The sequence below is a fragment of the Drosophila elegans genome, unplaced genomic scaffold, assembly GCF_018152505.1.
Source record: "Drosophila elegans isolate 14027-0461.03 unplaced genomic scaffold, ASM1815250v1 contig_814, whole genome shotgun sequence".
Classification (NCBI taxonomy): domain Eukaryota; kingdom Metazoa; phylum Arthropoda; class Insecta; order Diptera; family Drosophilidae; genus Drosophila; species Drosophila elegans.
The window spans coordinates 9,736,804-9,762,439 of NW_024546167.1; the positions used below are offsets into that span (position 1 = coordinate 9,736,804).

At 37.7% G+C, this 25,636-nt stretch overlaps 1 protein-coding gene across 2 annotated transcripts in view; it reads right to left on the reverse strand.

The window, feature by feature from the left end:
* Nucleotides 1–20,090, reverse strand: part of LOC108150472 — an 82,323-nt gene extending 62,233 nt beyond the window's left edge. For both annotated transcript variants that reach the window (XM_017278666.2, XM_017278665.2), the window contains exons 1-2: nucleotides 19,707–20,090; nucleotides 10,153–10,273 (exon numbers count right to left, since the gene is read on the reverse strand). In XM_017278666.2, coding sequence (XP_017134155.1) covers nucleotides 10,153–10,207 — 55 coding nt within the window. In that variant the 5' untranslated portion in view covers nucleotides 10,208–10,273; nucleotides 19,707–20,090. The remainder of the gene's footprint in view (nucleotides 1–10,152; nucleotides 10,274–19,706) is intronic.
* Between the last annotated feature and the right edge of the window lie 5,546 nt (nucleotides 20,091–25,636).

The window sequence follows — 25,636 nt, forward strand, 5'->3', positions numbered from 1 at the left end:
TTTGGGGCGCCACTTTCCGATGCAAGTGATATGCCCCCTGACCCCGAGGCCGCCTCCTTTGTGGCCACGCCCACTGCAACTACCAATTAGGTGGCCAGAAGGCGGTTGCAATTTCAATTAAGAGAATTAATTGCGTGTGCGGCAGTCAGTTTGAAGAGTCTCCGAAGGGAGAGAAACTGACGAAGAATGAGAATTCTTAGCTGGATGTTCCAGATAAGTGACACTTATCTAAATACATATTTACCTGGCAGCTGGTTAAAGTGGGGGGAAAACGATGAAAAGTTGAGCCTGAGGATGGGGATGGGGAAAACTTTGTATGCAGCCCGCATATTGTCAAAAGCGGAAATTGCAGGAAGCTGCAGATTTTTATCGATGCAACTTGACAGGCGCCAGTAGCAGCACTCGATGAAAGTTTAACCAAGCACTATGTATACAACCCACCACGCCACCTGCACCACCAAAAAAAATATAAGAAAAACCAGAAGAGCTTTCCTAACCATTGCTTCCGTTGATTTTCAAACGCACTGACGAAACCGGAACAAAAAAACTCCATGTGAATTCCAATTAGGAAGAGATCAAACGATCCAGAAATGGGAAAAAAAGTACCACCAGCATAAACATAAGCAAATCGTTGTGTGAGCAAATGGCAATCGAGGGGTGAACTAAGGGAAAGCCATTAAATTTAGTCAATCGATAAACGAAGTCACAAGTTTTTCATCATCAATGGTGCAACCGAAGGCAGACCAAAAAACAATTCCTAAAAAGCCTTGCACCATAAAAAATACATTTTACGATCCTCACGCAAACTATATAGCCACAACGGCAGACAGAGATAGCATCGGGTAGAAGAAAGAGGACAGGAGATATATAGGGGCCCAGAGACAGCGACACATTGTGAGTGTCGATGCTGATGTAAAGTGTCACTTAAAACGCGCTCAATATTTGATGGCCCGAAGACCAAATTGAGCCACCTCCGCAATGCAAATGAAAAAGAGATATGCCACGATACACGCCGTGACATGAGTGTAAAAACAGGTACGTTAACCTACTCTAAAGATAAAAAAATCATTTTCGTATATCTAACAAACAGTTACTACAAAGTAGTTTATATTTTATACACTTATGTACATATAAATACATTTTTGGGGATTAAGCCAAACAAAGTATCTGAATTTATATTTTTCTTTGTATATTTATTTAAGCAATGAGTCAAGTCAAAATGCGTTAACCTTAAATGTAAGTTTTACAAACATTACTGTGCCAATTCGAAACGCACTGTCCGCGTACTTTACTTACAATGTGGAAGACCTGCCCCATACCATTGAATCCCCGGAAAGCTAAGAAAAAAACCTCTAAACGATCTTTGGGCAAACAACGTGAACGCATTATAAAAATATTTTACGATGCTGAACCCAAAACGGGAGAGCAGAAGAACAAAACAACAGAATAAATACTGAGCAACCGAAGTAGAGCGAGTTTTATTATGTCGTCGAACGTTGGCAAGATAAGGTCAGTTTGGGGGGCGGGGGTGTAGAAGTGGGAGTGGTCAGAGGCGGTGAAAAGGGGCTACTGGCAAGGGGGGAGGAGCAAGGGGACGAGGGACTAAGGCCAAAGAGCAGGGGCCCAGTGGATTGACCGCTTTGCATGTCGCGCGCTGCATTAAGCGAAACCAAAAAACAAAGTCGATGACAGCAGAGGGGAAAAGTAGAGGACCGAATAGTCCACTGAAAAAAAAAGATAGATTGCAAATGACATTGAGGAGAAGAGAATGTATGTTGACTTAAAATTTAAGATGGGAAAAGAATTTATAAGTTTGATTAAATTAAAAATTTTAATTCTTTACAAATTTTAATTAGTCTCAAGTACTTTTGGATAATAAAAATTAAGGAAAATATTAAAATTCATCACTTCTTTCAGTGTACTGTTAAAAAGGAAAAGGGAACCTATCAAAGAATAGTGGAGAACAGAGAACAGAGGGCTGAGAACAGAAAAGCGACGTCTGGACATGAGCGCGAACATGAATCGCTGAGGGCGGCAGCTTAATGGATACGGATATGTTGTATATAGATTTGAATTTCATGTGGATCTTCCGACTCCCAGCTAAAAATTAATTTAAGAACCTTCTCTACTCATAAGAATTAAGATGCGTTTTAACAAAAAAATTTAACCATGTTCCAGAGTTTAATGATTCTTAAAGGTCATAATTTTCTTTTTTTTCTATTAGGCATAACATATTAAAATAAAATAGTAAAATATTAATAAACGATAAGTTCAACAAGCCGCTGCAGTAATGATTTTTAAATTCGTAAAATATAGAACCGCAAAAGCGTATTGAAGTTCAATAAATAACGCGTGCATATTTGAATGTAAAACACATAAATACGTTCGGGACTTTGGTTATGCAAATGACTTCATAAATATTCCACAATGCAAATGCAGGCAGCAATGAGAAAATATTGAAGCGAATGTAAACTTAAATTTTGCAATATTTGTTATTCCTTCCTAAATAAAAACAAAGTTTCAGAATAAAACTTGAAAACTTAACGGGAACTTATATTTAATATTCTTTGCTTGCTTATGACAACTTTTTATTTATTTCTTTAAAGTAAAAAATCTGTTGTCATATAGTAAAGTACTTTTGTCTTTTAATAATGTTTTTTAATATTATTTTATGGCCTACTCATTCAAGGGTATTTCAAACGTTTTCTAAGCTTCAACTTCTCATTGTTAATTCCTTTTCATTTCGTTAGTATTTTTATATAGTTTTTGCGCTCACTTATTTTCTAGATTGTCCAATATTATTATCAAGTTTAATGCTTGGACCTTCGGCTTACTTAGCTTGTGGCCAGACGAAACTAAAAACATAAACCCAAAGGCGGTGACCTTTTTAAAAGATACCGCACGCCCGTCCCGATTTTGTCAGCGTATGTGAAGCGCCTTTTAGAGCGATTTCCATGTTGTTGTTTCAGTTGTTTGTTGGGCAATTCAATTGAATGTTTGCGGCTGGACGACAACTGGCGACTCATCAGTGCCACGTCATCATCCTTTTTTGCCAATGGCCGGGGGTGAGGGGTGCAATTCAGAAGGGGTTGCAGGGGGTGAAATGTCCACGATTTAACGCCGGCTGAACATATGCAACAGCAACAATATCGAATGGGCTATAAGTAAGTAAAATAACAATAAACAGCAGACAGCAACTCCCACAGTGGCAAATTGAGTTGTTTGTTGTTCTTTTTTTCCCGTGTGGTTGTTTGTGTTTTCATTTTCACATTAAGAACGCAACGCAGCTGCTGAAGAAGGTTAATTGTTGTTCTTGCCGTCGTCGTTGTCATCGATATTGATTATGATAATTTTTTAATGGAAGGCAGAAAGATGAAAGCCCCCCAAGAGATGAAAGAAAAACTTTAACACGACTGAGACACAATAAAAAAACGATGTGTGTGTGTGTGAACATTTAATTACTGGCTTGATAAATAATAAAATATTGACAAATCAGGCAGGCAAATTGTTTAAAAGATGCAATCAATTGTTATTAAATTGAATGTCAAGACAAAAGAGTGATGTTCAAATTACTGTATTGAATGCTTGGCTTTTTTCCATTGGATTAATATGTCAATTTTTTTAGTCCAATATGTTTGGCACTCTAAAGAGCTTAAATATTAAGTTAAATATTTTATGATAAATATAATTCTGACCATTGTTGCACAATTTATAAAAAATGAATTATATATATTAAAAATAACATTCCTTTTATATTTACAAAAAGGACCAATAAATTTAAAAGCTTAGTAGCGCAATTGAGTAATTTCATGGATAGAAATATTTTAAGTACAAATCTAAAATAAGTTCTCAGATAATTGTATAAAATCCCAGCAACTTAATTACAGTAAATATTTTGTAATAAACAATTTCGGCATTGTTTTGTGATAAATTCTATTTACTTTTTGTCCCATTGGCGTGCATTTAACCGCTTAACAGGCACTCGAAATGTGGCACAACCAGAGGCAACCGCCTGCCACGCCCCCTCCCCCAGGCAACCCACCGCCCACTCATTCCAATGATGCCAACCGTAAGTGCACAACAATTCGCTGGCCAACAACTTTTAACAACAGCGCCCACAGCAGACACACTCACACAAAGGCAGCGATAACAACGATAACATTTTAGCACATAAATTACAAATTCATGAAAAATTTTATGCTCGTGTTGTGCACTCGGTTCATTTTTTTTTTAACCTTTTTCCAGGTTTCCTTTTGCATTGTTTTTGTTTTGAGTTTTCTGTTTTTGGCGGTAAACGCAACGAATGTTGCTGCTGCCATTTATGTTGCTGTTGTGCCAGCAACATCCAACGCTTGCAGGGAGTCGGACTCGGAGTCGGGCAGAAAGGTGGCCAAAGTTGGACAGATATCGCACATATATATATACAAGTACAGCTGGAATGGGATTGAGGTTCACCCAGAATTGTCCGCAAAAGGTGGCGGCAAAGGTGCAGTGCGGTCAATGCGTTATTTGCAATTCATTGCAGCCATGGGATTCCAAATGGGAAAAGGCAGGAAAGTGGGGGTGGCGAACAGATGGAGCTGGCTGCCCAGGCGACAGATCCGCACACAGAGACCCACCGTTCATGGTCCGCTTTCAGCTTTATGGCTTAATTTTTGGTCCTGCTGCAGTTGCGCTCGCTGTTTGTGCCGCACATTTTGCAAGCAATTTAAATGCTAATCAATTTGCCGCGTTTCACGCTCTGCCAGCAGAGCAACATGGCAATGTGCCCCACATGTGCGCCACCAATCGCAACAAATCGAAACCAACCACCCACCAAAACGCAGCGTTGCACACAATTCAAACAAACAAAGTCGCCAAGAATTATGAAAAGGCAGCGAATTCTGCACAGGGCCCAAAGCAGAAGCCAAATGAAATAATAATCACACGCTAGGGAAATAAATATGGACCAGGAATGGAGAAAAGCCAGGGGATGTACTAGAATAGGCAAGCCATCAGCACTAAATTATGGCTTAATCATCAATGAAATCGAAATCGAGTTGAAAAAACTATTCTACTTTGATTAAAAATGTAGTGATTTAAAATAATTTCCTTTACTCTTCTCGCACTCAACAAAAATATTTTTTAAACGATTTATTATTTCTGGATTTGATTAAAATTTTTTTTTTTACAATAACTCATGCAATGATATTGGCTTTTTTCTAAAACACAAATAGAAAAGGGAGTGAGGACAAATATCGCCAAATGGACACAGAAAATTTATGAAAAAAATTCAACACGTAGCATTTGAATAAAATGTGTGCGGTAAAATACGAGCTACCAGAGATCGGGGAATTTATTTGATAAGCGGAACGAGAGAGGAAGTAAGAGATAACAGTCTGGAAAAAAAAATAAATAGAACAAAGTTTGATTTATGGCTTCGGTTCGGAGATTTGTAGATGCGAACAGAAACTGAAATCGAAATCAGACGCACATTCAAAAACAAACTTTGATTGTAAAATCGGGCCTACGAAGTGGGATTTAAAACAAATAAAAATTGTATTTTAAAATTATATTCATTTAGAATAATTATTTAGTTAATTTTTGCATAACATTTTTTTGTTTCTTATATAGCTAAGTTAATGAGAAAACTTTATAACTTTTGCAAACATTTCTAAAAGCGGCGTACAATCTTTACAACATCCGAAAAAAGACGCACTTTGATAAAGATGATAAAAAAAGACCAGCAGCAGATGGAGTAGCTTAAAAAGGGGAAAAAAAACAGAAACAAGACAAAATTGCATTATGTCGATTTTGTGGATTTTGTGGATGCAAAGAGAAAAATGCAGGGGGAAAAATGACGAAAAAAGTGGAAAAGGAGCGGAAGCTCGAATGGCTGCAAGTGACTCAAAAAAGTGCCTCAAGATGTGGCAACATTGGTCCAGGACAGCAGTTACTTTGCATCCTTTAAGCACTGCTCTTTGGACGGTATACAAGGATAGAAAAGGCAAAGCCAGTGGAGAAATTGAAGGTAAGGGGATAAAGAAGTTTTCATTGGATTCGGCTGCGGGCTGATGATGCTGAAGTAGCTCCAGGTATTCCCATCCTTTTTATCCAGGCTCATAAAAATCATTCATTTGCGAAAAGTCAAATTGCCAGGCTGGAAGCCAAAAACTGAAGTGAATTGATAAGGATTTTAATGAAATTTTTGGAGATGCTCGTAGAAATTTAGATTTCTGATGTGATTGTGTATGCTGATTAAATATTTGTATGTATTTTTTTCCTACAAAAATGAAACAAAGTCCATTGAAAACTAATTTTTAAAAAAGTTTTTTTTTTATTTCTTTTGATTTATGGCCTATTGATTCGTTTACTAATAAAAAAAAGTCATAAAAAATGTTCAATATTTCTTTTGATGTTAATGAATTATGTCAGACGGTTCAGGCATTTTATTGGGGAACCTTTGACATAGTTTTAATAAAAGGAAATAATTATTATAGAATTGAGAACGATTTTTAATGGACGTTTGTTTTGTAAGAATAGGCAAGTGAGTTATTAATTGTCTTTATTCTAGGAGATAATTTAAAGTCCTCTCTAAGCGGTTGTACTTTAACTGAAAACACATTTTCTAAAGCCTCTTCTCGTGACGTTTCGGTTGAATTTGCCAACCCTATTCACCACCCTTTTCTGCACACTCACCCACCCGAAAACCACAAAATTTCCCCCCTGGGCTTATCCGCTTTAAATTTGTGTTTATCTGGGCACACGACTCGATTAATTTCTGGAGGAGGGTGAAGGAGCCAAGGCAAAGACGACTGGGTGTGTTTTTAATTGCCAGGGACAATTAAAAACAATTTTGCAGGCACAAAAGAGTTGGCTATAAATTTAATTGGCCCGCTGCCGTTACGCCCATTGATTATTTTGCGGTGTGGGCGTGGCGTCGAGCACTTTCACACCTAGTGACAAGGTGTCCAGGGTTGCCACAGCCCAGAAAAAGAATTTGGTGGATGGCATCGTAGTATTGGCCGGAATGGGGCGGCAATTTATGCGGCTGTCAGTTGCAGGGGCAGCTTGGATTTTTATTGGCACCCGGCACGCAGCCAGAACTCAGCTCCGTTCAGCTTCCTCCCAAGTAATTGCATCGAGCACATAAATCAATTGAATTGCATTTTCATGCGACAAGTTTGGCCAACCCTCGATTGTCTGCAAGTGAAGTGAAAGCCAAAAGTAGTTTTCCTCCGGGGCTGTCTCTCATCTTTTTAGCTAGCCCCTCGAGCTTGGCGTAATCAATTGAAATTGCATGCAATGCGTCACTCGCAGAGCTAACCCCACGGAGTCAAGTTCCGAGACTGAATCCAAGACCCTCTTTTATCAGCGCACGTAAAAAGATTATCGGAAACTTCGTTTATGGCTTATCAAATTAAATGATTAATGTTTCCCTATGTTACCGCTTTCCTTGCCAACGCTCGTTCCCAAAAAAATGTCATCAGCCGTTTTCATTTCGGTTGCTCCGTATTTTATTTTCCTAGCCGGAGCTTAAATGGTTTTCGTGGTGCGGTTGTAGGTTTGGTTTAAGTTTTGTTCAACATTTTATTGAGAAAGTTTTGTTTGTAGCACGACCTTTATGCTTAGCTGATTTGTGGCTGGGTGAATTGTTTTGGAGTATTCAGTGACAATAAGATTCAAGGAATTGAAACTAACCGGAGGTGTCGTTTTTATGGGGAATTCAATTGAGCTTAAAGTTCTCATGTAGTTTGTCATACAGAGCGCAGTTGGCTTATATCTCAAATTCAAAAAAAGCCGTAGCAATTTTAATTTGTTTAAAATGATTAAAAAAACAATCAACAAAAGCTATATGCGTATTCCGGCTAAGGAAATATAATACCTTAAATGGTCAATGAATTTTAAAGCTAAATTTTTTCAGGATCCACATACGTTCCACATCATGGTAAAATTTAGCTGTTGGATTATGAGATGATCGACTTGAAGTCCACACAAGTTCCACACAAGTACCAAAAACTTACACACACGTACTACAAAATTACAACATAAGTTCCACATAAGTTCCACGGATCACATTTAAGTGTTTTCCCTTTGTAAGCTTGTCATGTTCCATGCCACACATTATTCTCTTTATTGTCATTATCCAATCATGGTTCATCCTCTGCCAAACGAGAAAATTCTTTAAATTCCATTTTCCAAAGTTTTCATCATCCACAGGGCTTATGATCCACACAGCACACATCACATTAATCAGTCAGGACAATGGGACAGACACACAGACAAATACGCACTCGAAAGTATAACTCATCAGGGCACAAAGTACAAACGATGACTGACAACCGCAAGGCTTTTTTGGCTCACGACTGGCGAGAGGTGGCGAAAAAGCGGAGAGGGCAGCGTGGTCGGGGTCACCACTTAGCACCCACAATCCACAGAGCAGCAGCTGAAAGGGAAGAGTCAGGGGGCCCCTGGCTGGGACATCAGCGTTTTTGTTAATTAAACAAATGCCGCAGTGACATGTGCACATCACGAGAGATGTGATGACTTTGCCGGGGTTTTGGTTTGGTTTGGGCCGCTGCGGTTTATGCATCCGCATTCGTGATATAGGGTCGGTATGTCGGATAGTTGGGTGGTTATATGGGTGGTTGGGTGGGGCTGCATCCAGTACCCACTGGCAATTCCGCTTGACAAAAGCGCACACAAATAACCGGAGAAAACAGGCGACATCGCTGACAATGGCTCCGCATGCAATTTAATTTATTTCAATTGCAACGGAATTATTACGACAGACGACAAACTGCCGTCGCAGAGCAATTTGCCCAGCATCCCTTGGCGCCCCCTCCCCGTGTCCACCCCTCGTCAACCCACAAGACCCAGCATCTTTATCGCTTTTTTAGGGAACTGTTAATAAACAAATTCATGTGCGAAGAACGTAACCGCAACGAGCGTCGATTTCAATTAAACAGACGCGTGGCTCCCGTTGCCCACTCAAGCTGATAATGACCGCAGTGGCGGCGAAGGGGGGCCTTTGAAGGGGTTCTTACACTCTGAACGCCAAAAACTTGCCCAGCTCAGCGGTCAGGAAGTATAATAACTTTATTACTTTTGGAAGCACAATGGTTGCACTGTGAACAAATGAGACAATGAATTATGCCGTTTAACTTAACTTGACAAAACACTTAAATATCGAACAAAAAATAAATTTACAAATTACTGATGAATAAAAAAAACCATTAATACTCTATCTTCATAAACTTCCCTTCTCTAAGATTTTTTATTTATTGTATTGTATAAAATATATACAGTGTAATATTTTACTGACATGGTATGAATATCGATTACGAAATAAATGTAGAAAATAAATGGATTGATGATTGTAGCAATCTGTTAATATTAGTTTAAAATTTGAAACCCTCTTTGCTCCCATCTGTCCTGATCAACTCCATTTAAATGAAACGTAGTGTAAAGTCCCTGTTCAAGACACCCAATTCCAGGCTGCAATTTCGCAATTCTGACCCATCGTGGGTGGTTTGGGGCATTCAGTTTCGCCACTGTTGATTCCGTTATTTTTTTTTTTTTTTTTTTGTTGTAGCTGTTGTTGTTGTTGCGGCAACAAAACACTTTTATATTTGCTGTTGTTATTGCAGTTTTTGTTGTTGTTTGGCTTGGCCAGTTTCAAGTGTAAATTAATTTATGAGGCACGCCATGGAGCCGGCGCCAGGCTGCGGTCACAGACACCCCCTTTTACCCGCCCATGGAGCCATGGGGACAGGGGGGAAATGTCAGGCAGAGTGTGAAATTTCATATTTGAATACTCGCCAAAACGTTGACAAATGAAGTCTGCATAATTGGCTAACATTTGGTCATGGAATCGGAGAGCTTTAACGAATTTGAATACACGAAGGGAAATTATAGAGTAAAATAAAGATTATGCAAATTTGTTAAACATAATATTTAAAATGCATATTAGTCCAATTTTAGTCCTGATAAAAAATGTATTTATGTGATGTTTAAGTCCATTTTTAAGAGATCATTATATATATATAATGTTTCTACAAAGTCAGAAAATATTTGTGTAAATGAGATTGGAGACTTAAAATTCTTTGAAAACCTCATTTTTCTCTGTGCATGAATAAAAAAGCTTGTGCAATTTGAGTTGATTTTACTCACCTTTCAGTGTGCCGATGAAAAACAGAGCGGCCAGCAAATTGAGAGGGCCAAACATGTTGGTTGTTGATTTCTGTCTGATTTTCGTTTCGACTCTCTTCTGTGACTGTGCTCCGTTTGATAACTGCAATGGAAGAAGGTAAAAAATAAATATGTAAATAATTATTTATTGCTCCAGACACGCCCGTGAGTCAGTCACTATAAGCGACTGAACAGAAGGCAGCAATTTGTTTGCTTGTTTGGCCGAGCATAATATAGACATTTTTGGGAAGAGGGTGTGTGTGGTGCGGTGCGGTGGGCTCGGCCCAGGGAAACAATAGCAGTGACAAGTGCCACGGGCGGAAGAACACCAGCTGTCACCTGTGATCTGTTACCTGTTACCCATTCCCTGCTACCAGTCACCGGTTCGCTGTCATCATTCAAATGCCATTTTCCAAGGGGCGGGCCACAAATTGCCGATTGACACGGCACCTGACGCTAATCAAAACTACACATGCACTTTTTGGCCACCCTCAGTTCATTTCCCCTCCTCTTGGCAATTAAGCCCGGTTTTGTGTTTTGGGCCTGCTAAATTTTCATTACTGTGGCCATTGTCTGACCCTGGAACCGGGGGGAATTCGAATTCGATTTGGAGCCATGGGTAAACCTAAGCCCACCTATTCCCCCTCAAATCGTTCAATGATTGTCATCGTAGGTGTGACTAATTGTTGGTCATTTATCTTCTTTGCTTTCTTCTCGAATTTGATTTTTTCCGTGTCCCTCTAGCCTCTTTGTTTTTCGGTTTTCCATGGAAGTCATGAATAATTTCCGTTCTAAATGGAAAGCCCAGCCTTTCCTCTTTCTCCCTCTTTCCTCTTTGGTGTCTCTAATTGATAGATAATTGAAGGTCTCGGTGGGGAAAGGGGAGTATTGATCAATTGGCTGGAGATGAGACAGCCGATGATGAATGAATGCCCTTGATTGACTGAGGGATAAGATGAGATAAACTTGATCATGAATGCAAATTCTTTAACTGTGAAGGAATGATGTCACTACGGCAATTGTTGCTTATTTCCCGAGAAGTTTAAGTCTTTCCTTGAAGTTTTACTCTTGAAAGGGAATTTACGATCCCGCTTAACTCAATAATTTAGTTCAGCTTAAAACCTTACTGTTGGCTATTGGTTTGGTATTATATACATTTTGTATTTAAGTTCTTCTAGTGGCTACTAGTTTTTTACTTTATCAAATTTCATCAGAAGCAAATTGTCATTTATTTTAAAATCTTATTATCTTCATTTAAGATCTAAACACCTTTCGGCTAAGGTCTGATAAAATCCCATTGATTTTGGCTACTAATTATTTAAATTTAAAGTCCGTACTTTTAGACTAACATTTCAAAACCATTTAAATTCAATAATTTATACAGTTTTATAAAACTTATGCAGACAGACCAAAAATCCAAGTCTTTTAACTTGTGATAGAAATTCGTGGCAATGTGTCATGCAAAAATAAATATCTAAAATCTCTGACACGAAGTTTTATATAAAAATCTAATGTGGGTCACTAAAACTTTTTGATTGACAAATGCAGAAGACATTTATGGTGCGGATAGAATAAAATCAAATAAATTAGAGCCTCGAATGACTGTCAGAAAGTGTTCGCATGCAGATGTAGGCTTGGGCAATTCCACTGAACTAAACTCCAACTAGACTGTGACTATATTCCGACTATAATGTGACTTGCATATCCGTGTATCTTGTGTGTCCTTGTATATCTGTTCCCCCATCCGTTTGCTTTGTATCTATTCGCTGGCACCGTAAACAAGTCAACAAGGAGCGACTGCCAGGGGCAACCACCCTCTCTCCACCCCTCCCCACACCACACCCATTTGCAGGTGGATTTCCCGCCCCCTCGACAGGTGCACAAAACGGAGCCCTTGCATAGTCACACACGTCTCATTTTCCTTTCGCTCCTCGCTCCTTTTTTTCGGTTGTGCCGGCAAACTAATTTCAAAGCAAATGCGATACTGTCGCAAGTGACTGAGACGAGTCCCCAGCCTGTTGTTGGGTTTCCTCCGCCGGTTCAGGTGGTTCAGGTGGTTCATGTGGCTCAGGTTGGGAGTGCTGCTCGTATGTCACCCTGTCAGCGATACCCTAACTCAGCTGAGTCCTTAGTGACCCCAAATGTGGGTAAAAGTGGAGTTTGGGTCCTTATTCTTGGGGTTTTACTATCAAATTTTATACAAATAAGTTATACAAAGTATATCAAAAATGTTTATATTTATCTAAATTAGAAGGTTTTATTTCATTTGGAATTACATTTAAAAGACACTGCTGAACCTTATTAATATATATAATATATAAATATTTTTAGTTCATTGTCAGACTGTACTTTTAGTTTAGAGAATGTATTTATATATTTAAAACATCAGTGGAGTCTTTTCTTGCAGTGCATTACAACCACAATTTTATCTTTAACCTTGCGAGACTCACATTTTTTTTCGGGAGCTTGATTTGCATAATTTTGTCGTTAAGTGGCGGAACAGTGTAATCGAAAAAACCAGTAGATATTAGAGTTCAGGGGAATCAAATCCCACAACAGTACTAACTATTAGTAATAAGATTGTAAAATTTGCAAACAAAAAGTAAAATTGAAATTGAAATTTTAAATCAATAGAAAAGTGAGTAAAAAGCCTGGAAACAACATAAAGTGTATTTTTCATTTTGACAAATGGACATTAAGGTCTGATTTCTGCACAAGCAAAAGCAAAAGCCCTGCAAGTGGAAAATAACGGAATGATACTCGAAAAACTTTCACTTTTCCGATTGTGATTCATTGGCTTTTTAGTTGTTTTGGGACCATTGCAAGTGAAATGTGAGAAAATTCTGTGGGGAATGAAATGTTGCTAGGTCTCCACATTCATGCCATTTTGCCCTTGGCTATGGAAAATTGAAAAGTTATCAATTACCGTTCCCTTTTGAGTGATTGACTTTCCCAATACCCGCCCCATTTTCGAATGAAAGTCTAGCATATGCCAAAAAATGTTTTGTTTTTCGGTTTCTCTTCAACCTTAGCTCAGGTTACAATTTCATTGCCCCAAGCGTTTTGGGGTAATTGAATTTTGGTTTTTGGCCAAGTAGCTGATGAGGTGGGAATAACTGATGTAGCAAAAGTCTTCAAATTACCTGACAAAAAATTTTCAAAATTTCGGTGTGTAGATTAAGTCTGCCATTATTTGGGGTTAAGTGGTTTGTTGCTAAATTTTATCACAAATTTTAGGCAATCATAAGCACAAACGTATTATATTTGAATATTTAATATTTTTGATAATGAACTCATGTAATTTAACAAATTACTTTCTGTTTATTAAGTTCTGTTCCCAAACAGTTGCAAATGAAAATTAACCCATAATGGCAGCACTTAATTCGTTTCACCCACTGAACCACTTGACTTGATGGAAGTCAGATCGAATTTCTCAAATAAAAACCAACAATATTACGATGATGGAAATTAATTAATAAGTCCGGACAATAAATAACAATAGAAGTTTTAAGATAAATTTAGAATCGGAGAAATTCCATTGCGAGCCCAAATAAAGAGGAATCTGTTTTTTTAGAATTTATTACGTTTGTGTGGGAGGGCCACTTGCCGCGTTGCCAAATCGATTTCAAAACTTCATAAACAACCCGGGCGAAGAATCCCCCTTCGGCAGCATTTGAGAAATCTCCGCTCGACCATTAAACTGGGAACAACAAATACAGCAACGAATGGAATCGAAATTTATAAACAACAAAATGCAGCAGTTTGTGCGCTTTAATTTGTTTGTTTTGTGCTAAAGAGCAACACGCATCGAGTGCCATAAAAAATCAACAGGCAGCATAAAAATCCGAGTGGCGGGGGTAAACTTACAGAATTTATAAACTGTGCAAACTCTGGCCGAGAGCCGGCCATAAAAAAGGCAAAAACTGAGTCGAAAGGGAATATTTATGCAAACGTCAATTGGGCTGCAATTGAATTGAGCCACGAGGCATGAGGAATGAAACATGAGGCATGTGGCACGTACTTTCAGATGCCCCATCGTAAAGCGAGATCTTTGGAGAATACCCTATGCAAAAGGGTTATTCTGGTTAAGCGATGAAAATCAAGATATAAATATAATTCATACATTTAGGAACAAATTCGGCAATACCATTAAATAATATTTAATTCTTGATTTGATTTATGTAGTTACTGATTGAAAGACTTTATTTAGTTTTCTATTGGTTTTATTAAAAAGATAATATGTATTTATACATATTAGTTGTCGGGTCAGTAGATAACCAATTGCACTCAATTAAAACTAACCAATAAATGTCAACACTATGCACAAAGTTTGATAGCTGAAAAAAAGCCAATTTCAATTGACTGCTTATTTCCAGCCCAGAGCATTTCCAATTCGTTCGATGAGCTTTCATTTGTATCTTTTATTAGGCGCCCCTTCCGAGGCCCGCCCAATTTGATAAACAAGTCAGGCAACGTGACGTATGAGTGATGATGCGTGTGCGCCTCCTTTTCGAGCCCCTCCCCCTTCGGCCGCCCACCGTGTAAACATTCAATTCGTTGGTAGCAGCATATGATTGCCATATTTGCCAAAGCGCCAGTTCCGAAAAGTGTTCGATAAATGGGAAATTAGGTTGCAGTGACGCCGGCGCCAATTCAAAAAAAATACAAGAAAGGAACAATCGGAAAAGCGAAAAGAGTTTCCACTGGCTTGTTTATGCCCGTAGCAGCCACTTGAGGCTGTTGGATAAACCCCCTTTCCAGCAATGGCCATCGTTTGATTGACTGACGAGAGAACGAGTTGAATGATTGCCTGCTGCACATATTGATTTGCATCTAGTGGATCGCCCATTTGCCGTAATTTGCCTTACACAATGCCATAATTTATTTGATTGATATGCCATATATGCGCAAAGTGTATATATGTCATCAATACATATATACACATCGCATGAATTTTAAAATTATTTGCCTTGGCTTCTCGCCATTTGTTTGCCGCTAATTTGACTGTCAATCAATCGGGCCATATAAATATTTTTCGCTTGTAAATTCGCCATATACATATATATATATATAGAAATTTCCCATTTGTTCGATACAATTCGCTGACGTCCAATGTTTGATTTCATTTATGCATATTTATTGGGATTTAAAAGTAATATTGTTCCTCGAAATAACACAATATTCACATTTCATTTTTTTTATTATATGTTACATGAAATGGATCACTTTGTTTTATTTATTGTTTACCCATAAAAAATTCATTGATATGGTAATTTTGCAGCGCGTATGTCAAATGTTTCTAATTCCGCAAGGTAATGTAAATATGGTGGATTTAAATATTTATTGAGTCAATGTGATAATAGTAAATGGACGTTTTTTTTTGAGTTAAGCATCTTTCTTTGTTGTTTTAATTAAAATGATACTTCTTACATATATAAATTAACTTATGGTTATAAACAACCAACAAAGGCTGCAAACTTCCGAAGTCATTTCAATATTAACATGGAGCTGCTGAAATAACAAATAGAAATATTTACATTAAGTCAATTTCAATCAATTCTGGCCCTGGCCACTTTATACATCAATTTTTCATTGAATTTGTGAGTTTTATATTTACAATAAATTCCATACCGATTTTCCATGGAGAGTAGAAAGCTTAAATTAATTGTCGGTGAGAAATGCGAGAGAAGAATATATTTCTTAACAAATTTTACTGGAGAACGAGAAACAGAGGTTTTATTAAACTTGGGCCGAGGCCATCTCAATTGGGAATATGCCATAAATTTGCAGAAAAATGGAGAACAGAGCACGGGAAAATACGATTTTTCTGTGTAAAATATATTTTTGTGAGACTTCACTTTTTGGCCCGTAATATCGTCGTCATCGCCGTCATCGTCATCATCGTCTTGGCCATCATTTATTCATGACAATTTTTGCTTTTCACAGCTGCAGCCTGGAAATGCGAAATGAAAATGGAGTCACAACTATGCCGAGTGCTTTGAGGTGAATATTCCTGCAAATGAAAAACCCACTCATCGATAATGCAGGCGAGAAACCGCAGTAAAATGGGGGCAGAGGAAATGTAAAGCAATCTTCGTCCCATAAATGAATGAGGAATTTACTTTTCTGGCCAGACGGTATCCGCAGTACAGTTGTAGTTTTTGGCTAACAAGGGAAAAGGTCTCCATTTCAACCAGTAAAAAAATGCGTATTTTCCATAACTTCAGCTGGCTGACAAGGGGGAAGCCGAAAATTCAAACAGTGCAAATGAGTTGGCCACAAAATGTCAGTTACAGTCACCTCATCCAACTTTATTTTCCCCTTTCACGAACCGCAAATGCGTTGAAAATTTTTGGGGGTGGAAAACGAAGCGAAAGAGTTGGTTGAAAACTTTTTTCCTTTTTTCTTTTTTCGTGCAAATAAAATCAATCAATTTTCGGTCTTGCAAGTGGCAGTAGCAACGAGGGGAAAGCAGCAGCTAAAGCAGCAGTCTAAGTGCTCGTCCGACACTGAAATCTATTTGCCAAGGTGTTGACAAAAAGTGTGGAGCCAAAGGGGGGAAAATTGGAAAAGTATTAAGGGGCGTTTCGACTGCTCGTTTGTTCTTAAGGTAGATCTATAGATAAGCAAGAATATATGTTGATACCTTAATCGTTTGAAAAGGATTCTCGGGTTTCCCCAAAAATAGTAGTTTAAAATGTTTGCTTTACTTATTGGAGTAGTTAACCTTTTCATAAACTTTATATATCAAAATAGATTAAAATTTTGTTCCTGTAAAAAAAATTATTATTTATCTACTTTTAATAAAACGAATTATTAAACTGTTCTTTCTTTGTATTTTTTAAACTTCTACATGCCAATTTTATTCAAAATTGACTTTTTTTGCACGTGTTCAAGATGGCAAAATCTATTGATTGAATACAAAAAATCTTAATTTAATAACTTTCAATACTCACTAAAGTAGCACTAGTGCTTGTTTGTTAACAGTAAAATCGCATTGCTATTGATTTTCAAAACAAACAAAAATATATGGTGTTTTAATGTTCGATTTTATAAAGCCATAACTATTGATTTAATTTGTGTAAAAAAACTAATAATATTTCATAAATGAAAATTAATAATTTTGTTGTTTATCAGTTTTACAGATCATATTAGCCAGGTTCTAAGATTTTTACCACAGCCCCAGAACCTAATTCAAAACATTTAAACCGCTCCCATTCAGACGAGACTCCTTAATAAGTAATCGATTTCCAGGGCAGACGGGACAACCCACTTTTGAGTTTGGTTCCGTAATTAATAGAATCAACTGGAGAAGCAAACCCTCAAGTGTTGAATGATTTAGCAGAGCCCCCCTGCTTCCCATCTAGAGTTTTCCTTCCGAATGCGGCAGGGAATTTTCATTAACAAAAACCGCAATGAGAATGGGAATGGAAACACACATTTTTCGAGCACTGTGTCGATTTCTGTGTAATTCCCGAAAATAAAAATCAATCAACACGTTCGCTTAATAGACCATCGGCTCTTCGCTCAGATGTAAATGTATCTGCAAGATACATCTTCGGGTATAAGTATTGCACAAAGACAAATTGCTTTTGTCTCTAATTTTAACACAACTTTGACGCGGGCTCTTCTTCTCTCGACTTTGCTTTAATTTGTTTGCCGTGGGAGTGGAAAATGTTCACACGGTTAAGGGTTTTTTGTCTACGCTTTTATTTGTGTCTTTCTTGAGTTCTGTTTGGAATTGATTGGCGCACGTTTTGCGCGTGGCTAAGCAAAAAAAAAAAAAAAGAAGGAGAAACATAAAGTAAATACAAGGCAGAAACTTTGCCCAATAACCAAACAACAAGCGAGAGTAAAAGTAAAAATTTTTTATGGGGGCGCACGAAAAATGCATTTCGAAAAAATTCACATTTACATTTGGGGTTTTCACCGCTCTGCTTTATCTTCTTCGGCTTCTTCTGCTGGTTCAATCTTTATTGAATGTCTGCCCGGCGTCTCCAACTTCTTGTTTTTATTTTTTTCTTTTTTTTTTGCTTTTTGGGGCCAGCAGCACTTTGTGGGTGCTTAAAACAGCTGACAGGCCCCACTGACAGATTGATGTATGTTGATTCTTCTCTCCCTTCTCTCCCATTTTCTCTGGTGAATATTTTCCACACTCTTAATGAAAATATTTCTGTTGGTGCTATTTTCATTTGACTTTGCGGCCTGTTCGAAGATTTATGTCTTTGCCGGGATTTCCGAACGTCCTTAACCTGAGTTAATTTTTATTGGATGGGCTAATAGGGCACGCACCTCGACATCTCTTAAATCGTTGACAATTGGACTGCATTAGGGCCGAAATATATTTTCGTTTTAGTGGGGTCTTTTAAACGTTGTGTTTTACAAATTTTGGATTTGTTTGGCAGGCAAAAAGGTCAAATGCCGTGTCTTTAAGTCACTGAAGAGGAAAAAAGCAAATTAACAAAAAGTGATCAACGTCGGAGGATTAAGCTCTATTTTTCTCTCTGTCTTTTTTTGGGGAACTTTACGTTTATGCGGGTGTTCAGTGGGAAAACTATAAGGGGAAAGTGGGTTGAGAAAAAGAGGCTTAGAGGTGACATCTCAGGTGACTGGATCAGCATCTTAATTCCTTAGGGGCTAAAGTGTGTAGACACTTTATTGAGCACTTAGTTTACTTGCTTATCTTTTTACTAAGAAGTTTCAAAAAGCTTTCTTTATCTGAAATTAATAAACTATTACGGATGCGACTCCATTTAATCGTATTTGGTGGTATTAAGTAGTAGTTACTACAATTGCAATTGATATGCAGATAAACCAATTACAACTATTTTAGTTGTTTAGTTAGAGGTAGGATCTACTTATGAACCATTTAACTACTATTTGCAGCTTTACACCCAGTAAATATATATATGTCGTTCAGAGAACTTAACAAAGATCATTCGCCGATGATCAACAAAAGTTTTGTGTACTGTCAATCCAAACAAATCGTTCCTATCAGTTAAGGAAATGTACATATAAGCCTGTTATTATAACAGCAATCTTAGTCTGAACTCTCGCTGAGATTAAACCATTTCAACAGTTGGAAATTTATTCAAATCCATTGAAAGTTGCTTGATAAATGCCCGCCAAGGATTTGTCACGTTTTAAACCCATTTTCCCCGCACCCAAAGGGCAAAAGTAAAACTTGCCAACGCATAAACAAATATGCCAAAAACAAAGTAGAAAAAATGCGTGGAAAATCTCTCGCGCTTACATAAAAATAAACAAAACAAAGGAAAACCCTCAAAAAATAGGTTCCATTTGCTGACCCCAAAAATGGAGTGAAAAAAAAGGATTGCCTTTGGAGGTGGGCGGTAGCTTGTTGGGGGCGTGGCGGTTACCCTCGTCTGGGTATTCGTGTTTATCTTAGCACAAAATATTTGTTTATTTATACAAATTTCTTTTTTTTGCCGCACTTGTTTACGTTTTGTATAAATATTTTGACAGTCCGCAATTATTATTGTTTTATTTAATTTTACTGGCTGGCTTGCACTTACATTTTGTGACTCTTTTGAGTGATTAAGATCTTCCTTCCTTCCTAAAAGAGCGATTTAGTATAACACTTTTGTCTAGATCACTTTTTTTTGGCTTACTGCTGTTTTTTAGGCTGTTTATCAGCTGTTTTCGATCATATTTCGTTTGATATCATCTCGAAATAGATTTTTTTAAATTCTCAACTGTTACACTAGTGCACTTTTCAAACCCACTCATGCGCGAGTGGCGTTTTTTGGGGGTTTAGTGGGTGGAGTTTTATGATTTGTAATTTTTTGTTGTTGTTGACCGGTCACACACACGCACACTCACACACAGATGACTCTGGGGGCAATAGTACCGTTAATCCAAGCGTCCGTGACCTGCGATCCGTTACAATGCTCGCGTCGAAAAAGACTGAACGTATCTTTCAGATACATTCGCTGTGTAGTTTTTTCGTTTGTAGCCGAAATGTAAAGCAACCACGAACATGTTGGGCCAAACATGTTGCAGGAGCCTCTGCTGTGCGGAAGTATCTTCCTGATTGGTTGGTTTTACTTCGCGTCCAAATATAGTTTCCGGTTGCAAATATCTTATCGTTTCAAAAATCGTGTCTCAACGAAATAAAATAGGTCTATAATCCGAATTATATTTATAAAAGTCTCGTGAGGATAGTTCTTAATCCTGAAACCTTTATCTTATATGTAAGCATTTCTTAATTTTCATGTTTAAGGTGAAAACTTTGTTATAAAAAAAAAATGGTTCAACTTCTAGGATGAAGCAAAATGTAAATAACTTTTAAATTTTGCTTAAAACTGCCTTAATTGTTCAACTTACATTTTTTTAATTTCGATAGTTAAAACGAAACGAACACGAATACAGCCGAAAACTCACGAACTGGCGCCCTCTGGTGCGTTTTCTTCGCAGCACCAGTCTTATACGCCTTTAGCAGAGTTCTAACAGCACGAGTTCGATGACGACGGTTTGAAGAGGAGAAGAGGTTCGAGGTTACGGTACGCTCAAAACGTGTTCGATGACAGCCTCATTATTGTTAAACCAAAAAATGCAAAAAGTGCATTATGCTTCTAAGCCAACTTGGAACAAATATTGTAAAATGATGGATGGTTAATAAGCTAGCAAAATGGTTGCAACTCCAGGAGATTGCAGGCGATTGGCAGTTGGAGGTATCACGAATACGTGTGTGTGGGCGTAGGTCAGGGATAATTAGAAATTATAATACGATGGAAATAGATGTATGCTTCGGGCCAGCTACAAATGAAAACGAAAGAATAGCAGAATATGAATTCTGTCTTCTAAAAACAACAAGAAAAAAATCTTTTTTTTTGCTTTATTGATCTTAAAAAAATGAAATACAAAAATTAAATATAATTCTTCAAGTGTTTTTGTTTATTAAATTCATTTTTTTTAACTTAATTGTCTATTACTTAAGCTTACGTACTACTATAATTATTTTCAACAAATTCAATTCAATTTTATGTAAGATTTACATTGAAGTCTGGATTAACTCTAATGACTAGATACATATATACAATATCATAATACAACTTAGTTGTATTAAAATTCAGAATGAAGAAAAGTATTTAGTTTTAAATAGACATCAACCTAATTTTCAACAGGTTCAATCGTGCATGTATGAACATGACAAACAGAAATGTGTTTGCCGAAATTTTATGACCTCTTACTGATAAACAGGTATCGCTCATTTAATGTCTAAGGATAAGTAACGATTAGTAGGTAGAAAAACAGATGGTCATGTTTACTAACACCAATAAAAGGTCAAAAATAAAAAATGCCATATCACTCAGCTAGAACATTCAATAAACATTTGTTTTATTAATCAAAAATGTATTTAAAATACGATTTAGTTAAATAATTACTTATTTCAATAATTTTTGTTCAAAGAAATATATGATCAGGAATAAAAGTCTAGAAAATACCATTGTCACACTTCGGTGCATAAACCAGGCCACATTATGGAGCACCTTCGCCTCCCGAAGCCCGAAAACGAAGGCGATTGCCATCTTGCCCCCGAATTCCCCATTGAGAAATGCCGCAGGAAAATCTCCTGACCATATCTACTTATAATGTAAATAGCGGCACGCCCATAAAACAATTTGCCCCGTCTTACAAATAACCCAAGAAAGAGGCAGCAACAAATTTAACACTTAATTGTATTAACAGGCACAGACATACAGAAGGGGAGGGATATATATATGTAAGTATAAATAAAAAGGGCATGGGCATGGGTAATCCCAGGCAAAAACCAAATCCGGACGCGTGTCCAGTTTGTTGTTGTTTGCTTAGACAGTTTAGGGCCCGCACAAAGGGCCAATACAAAAAGGGGCTATAAGGCCAAGAAAACAACCCGAGAAGGCAGAGATTGGAACGGACAAAAGATAGGGAGGAGCGCCCCGATTTGATTGATGATTTTATGACATTGTTTACTCAAGTGATGATGAGAGGAGTAAGCAGATAGCCAGCCGGCCATCCTTTGTGTCCTTTCAAGCCGGTGTCGGACTCGGACTCGAACCCGGACCATCCTAATAATTCCCTCGGCCCCCCGGCCACACTTTCCCTTTTTTATGGTCCTTCCCCGGAATGCTATCAATCTTTTGCTTATTAGGGATAATATTACAATTACTTGTAAGTGAGATAAGCCCCAGGGCAGCCGAGAGTCCTTAGTCGGATTTGGGATTCGGGTTTAGCCGGGGCTCGCCTTGGGTTAAGTGTTCAAGTGGTCGCTTTGATCTCGGGATGAGTGCGAGTGTGTTGTGTGTAAACAGATATCGGTTCAAGTGAAGAAGCCAAATGATTGACAAGATATTGTTCGAGAAGGTCTTCCCGACAAAGAGTTCTCCGTTCGGGGAAGAAACGATTTGAGGCGCCGAAGCTGGTTGTTCTAGCTAAAACAGCCGCCAAATAGATTTAATTACATTTTGGAGCCCTTTTGCATACTTATGTAACGCAACTAATTTCATGATTTAATATTGAAAGACTTGAGCTTATATCCAAAGTATTCGATTTAAAAAGGGTCCTATTTGTTTGCATTATGCAATTATATGCATTACATTCAAACTAAATTTGATTTGAATTTTCATCACAGTTTCAGATATTACAGTATTATTAATAAAATATTTGAATACAACGTTTGCAGTGTATTTTCTTTTCATTGAGTAGGCTAATATTCTCCTTCTTTCTAAACTGTTCTATCCCATCTTCAAAACCTCCAAAACTAATGAAACTACTAGCACCTTTTTGGACTCCTCTCACCTGTCTCATCCCCGGTTCAACCTGTTTCAATTTAGTCATAAGCTCTGACATATATACCTGCAGCCAGAAACACCCGCAGGTTTCAGTTGAGCGCTGTGTTTTGTGTTCCGTCGGTTTGGCCAGGAAGCCAGCTGGTTCCATGGTCACTACACCGCCGCATGTCCTTTATCCTTTTGTCCTGGCCTGGTTTGATGATAAATTAGACGGAAAGACATGGGACGTGGATGAAGGCAGGGCAGACAGCACTTGCTGCTCTTTAGTTGGCCTCACCGGCGTTTACCTTTCTTTCGCCTTTCTTCTTCGGGCCCCACTATTTTTTATTGCTATATTATGGTCTTTGGTACCGCCGAGTCCTGACTTGTGCCAAGGATCTCTATGGAAGTTGATGAGTGTTTGTGTTTGCCCAGAAGTTACGGAGCCGATGAGTGGTTACATCACCGGTTAATAGCTCTGTAATTGCCTAGGCAATTCCTCATCCATTTTCTGTACCATTGCAATGTTTATTATACATTTTTAATGAAATTTATAGTGAATAATGATATTTATGATAAAAGTAGTTTATAAAGAAATCAGTGTAAAAACCTAAAAACATTCAGACTTTTGTAAAATAAAATACTTATTTTTTTTGGTTTTTGTAAACAGTTTTATAATTTTCTAATATATTTAAAGCATTACAAAATAATTTCTAATGTATATATTTCAAAGATCCCCATGACACGTGTCAAGGAGCGACAATCCCTAGGCGTATTCCCCATTTGTTCTCGATTTCTCATCAGCTGCTGCGGTTCTCCCCAGCAATAAAAAAAAAATAGATCAACCTTGAACCGCACAACAATAAAAATTAAAACACGTTTTCGATCCATGGAAGGACTTCTTTTTTCCGAAAAGGGGATGGATTTGGTATTTGAACACATGTCAAGCTGTCAATGTTTATCTGTTTTGGGGAAAGGTGCCTATCTGTTCTCTCTCCTTTTCTCCTTCAACTCTCCACGTGAAGTGGCAGCCGTGAATTGAGGATTATCGGGCGTCTTGTTGATTTATGGCTAGGCAAACACACACAAAATGTACCAAAATTCGAGTCAAAATGCGATTGAAAACTGATAAGCCACATAGGATTGTCTCTGAGGGGGTTGTGGACAAAGCAGGGCCAGCGTAATAAAGGTGTAAGATAGGGTGTAAAGGGGGAGCTTAAAGGGGCTGTAAAAGGGGTTGTAAAGGGGGTTATTAGTGTAACTGTCAGCTGGGCGAAAGTGTTGAGTGCACGTCCATCAAACTTGGTCTGCGGTCGGTGGACTGGGATTTGGACTCGAGAGGCATTGCGATATTCCTGGAGTTTGTCATGTTTTGTTGAGACTGTACACGGGCGGAAAAATGTCCTGAAATCATAAACTCCAATTGCTGACAGGAAGGAATTTAGTTCTAACACTAATCTTGATATTGATAAAATAGTTAAAGTAATAAACTTCTTATCTACAAGGTAACTATAGTCTAAGCTTAGTTTTATATTAAATTGTACAAGCAAATACATTTTTTTAGACTTAAACAATATTTATATTTTAAATTTTGTGCAACCATAAAAAAGTAAAAAAAATTATAAAATCAAATCAAATTTGATATACCATCAAAAAGTGTATTGAAAGCAACTGCAAAGCGTCAAGTAAATAGTTTTCCAGTGCACCAAGTGGGTAAGCAATGCTAATGCCTTAATTTACCACTAATTCGTGCTTATCACGCCGCACTCCCCTGACAACTTTGTGCCACATGCTACGCCCGACTTGGGCGGCAGTTGGAGCTGCATCAGAGGAAGCAGGCCTGGGAACGGGGAGTTCCGTGGTGGAGGAGAAGCCCCACTTGCAGCCGATGCAAATCGCTTTAGCAACGCCTGTTTATGGGAAACTGCACTCGGCTAAACAATCTGGAAGCCGGCCAAGCCCCAAGTCTGAAACTGGACATCACTCAAGCATTTATCAAGCATAAGCTCGTTCTGGCGAAGGAATTTGGGTTCTGGGTGCTCGACAGTCTCTTTTTGTGAATTTTGTTGCCATTTCGCAAAGCGATAAGAATGAATTTTTTAAACCGTATAACGGAAACTACAAGTCCAAAGCTCAACAAATTTTGTAGGCCTTAATGTTATTATTTTTTTAAGGTTAAAGTATTATAAATTATTATAAATTATTGCGGGAAAATTTGTAATTTATTTTAATGAACAACAATATTATTTTTTTATGTCGCACAAGACACAAAGCGTCATCGATGCTCCACAGCTGATAATACGAAATTTTTTAATTACATTTGCGTTTATCTTAACCAAATTATAAAGGATTTAGTGCTGCTTAAATTTAAATTTTAAATATTATATATACCATACGATAGTTAACTGCCAGAACTGAGGCATAAATAATCGTTTAACGAAATAAGAAATTAAGTTCTAGTGTACGACGTATTAATGCTAATGATAATGATGGGTCTTCCCCCAAAATAATTCATAGATTTAAAAAATGTCAGAGATCAAATGACACAGATAAGACAATAGCTTCTTGGAAAAAATAAAATGTAGCAAAACCTTCGTTAAAAAAATGTATGAGTATGTGCTTATGCTGATAATGCGAATATATATATGTGTAAAATCAAATGCGGTTTGAGGCGTATAAAAAGAAGCACGTCC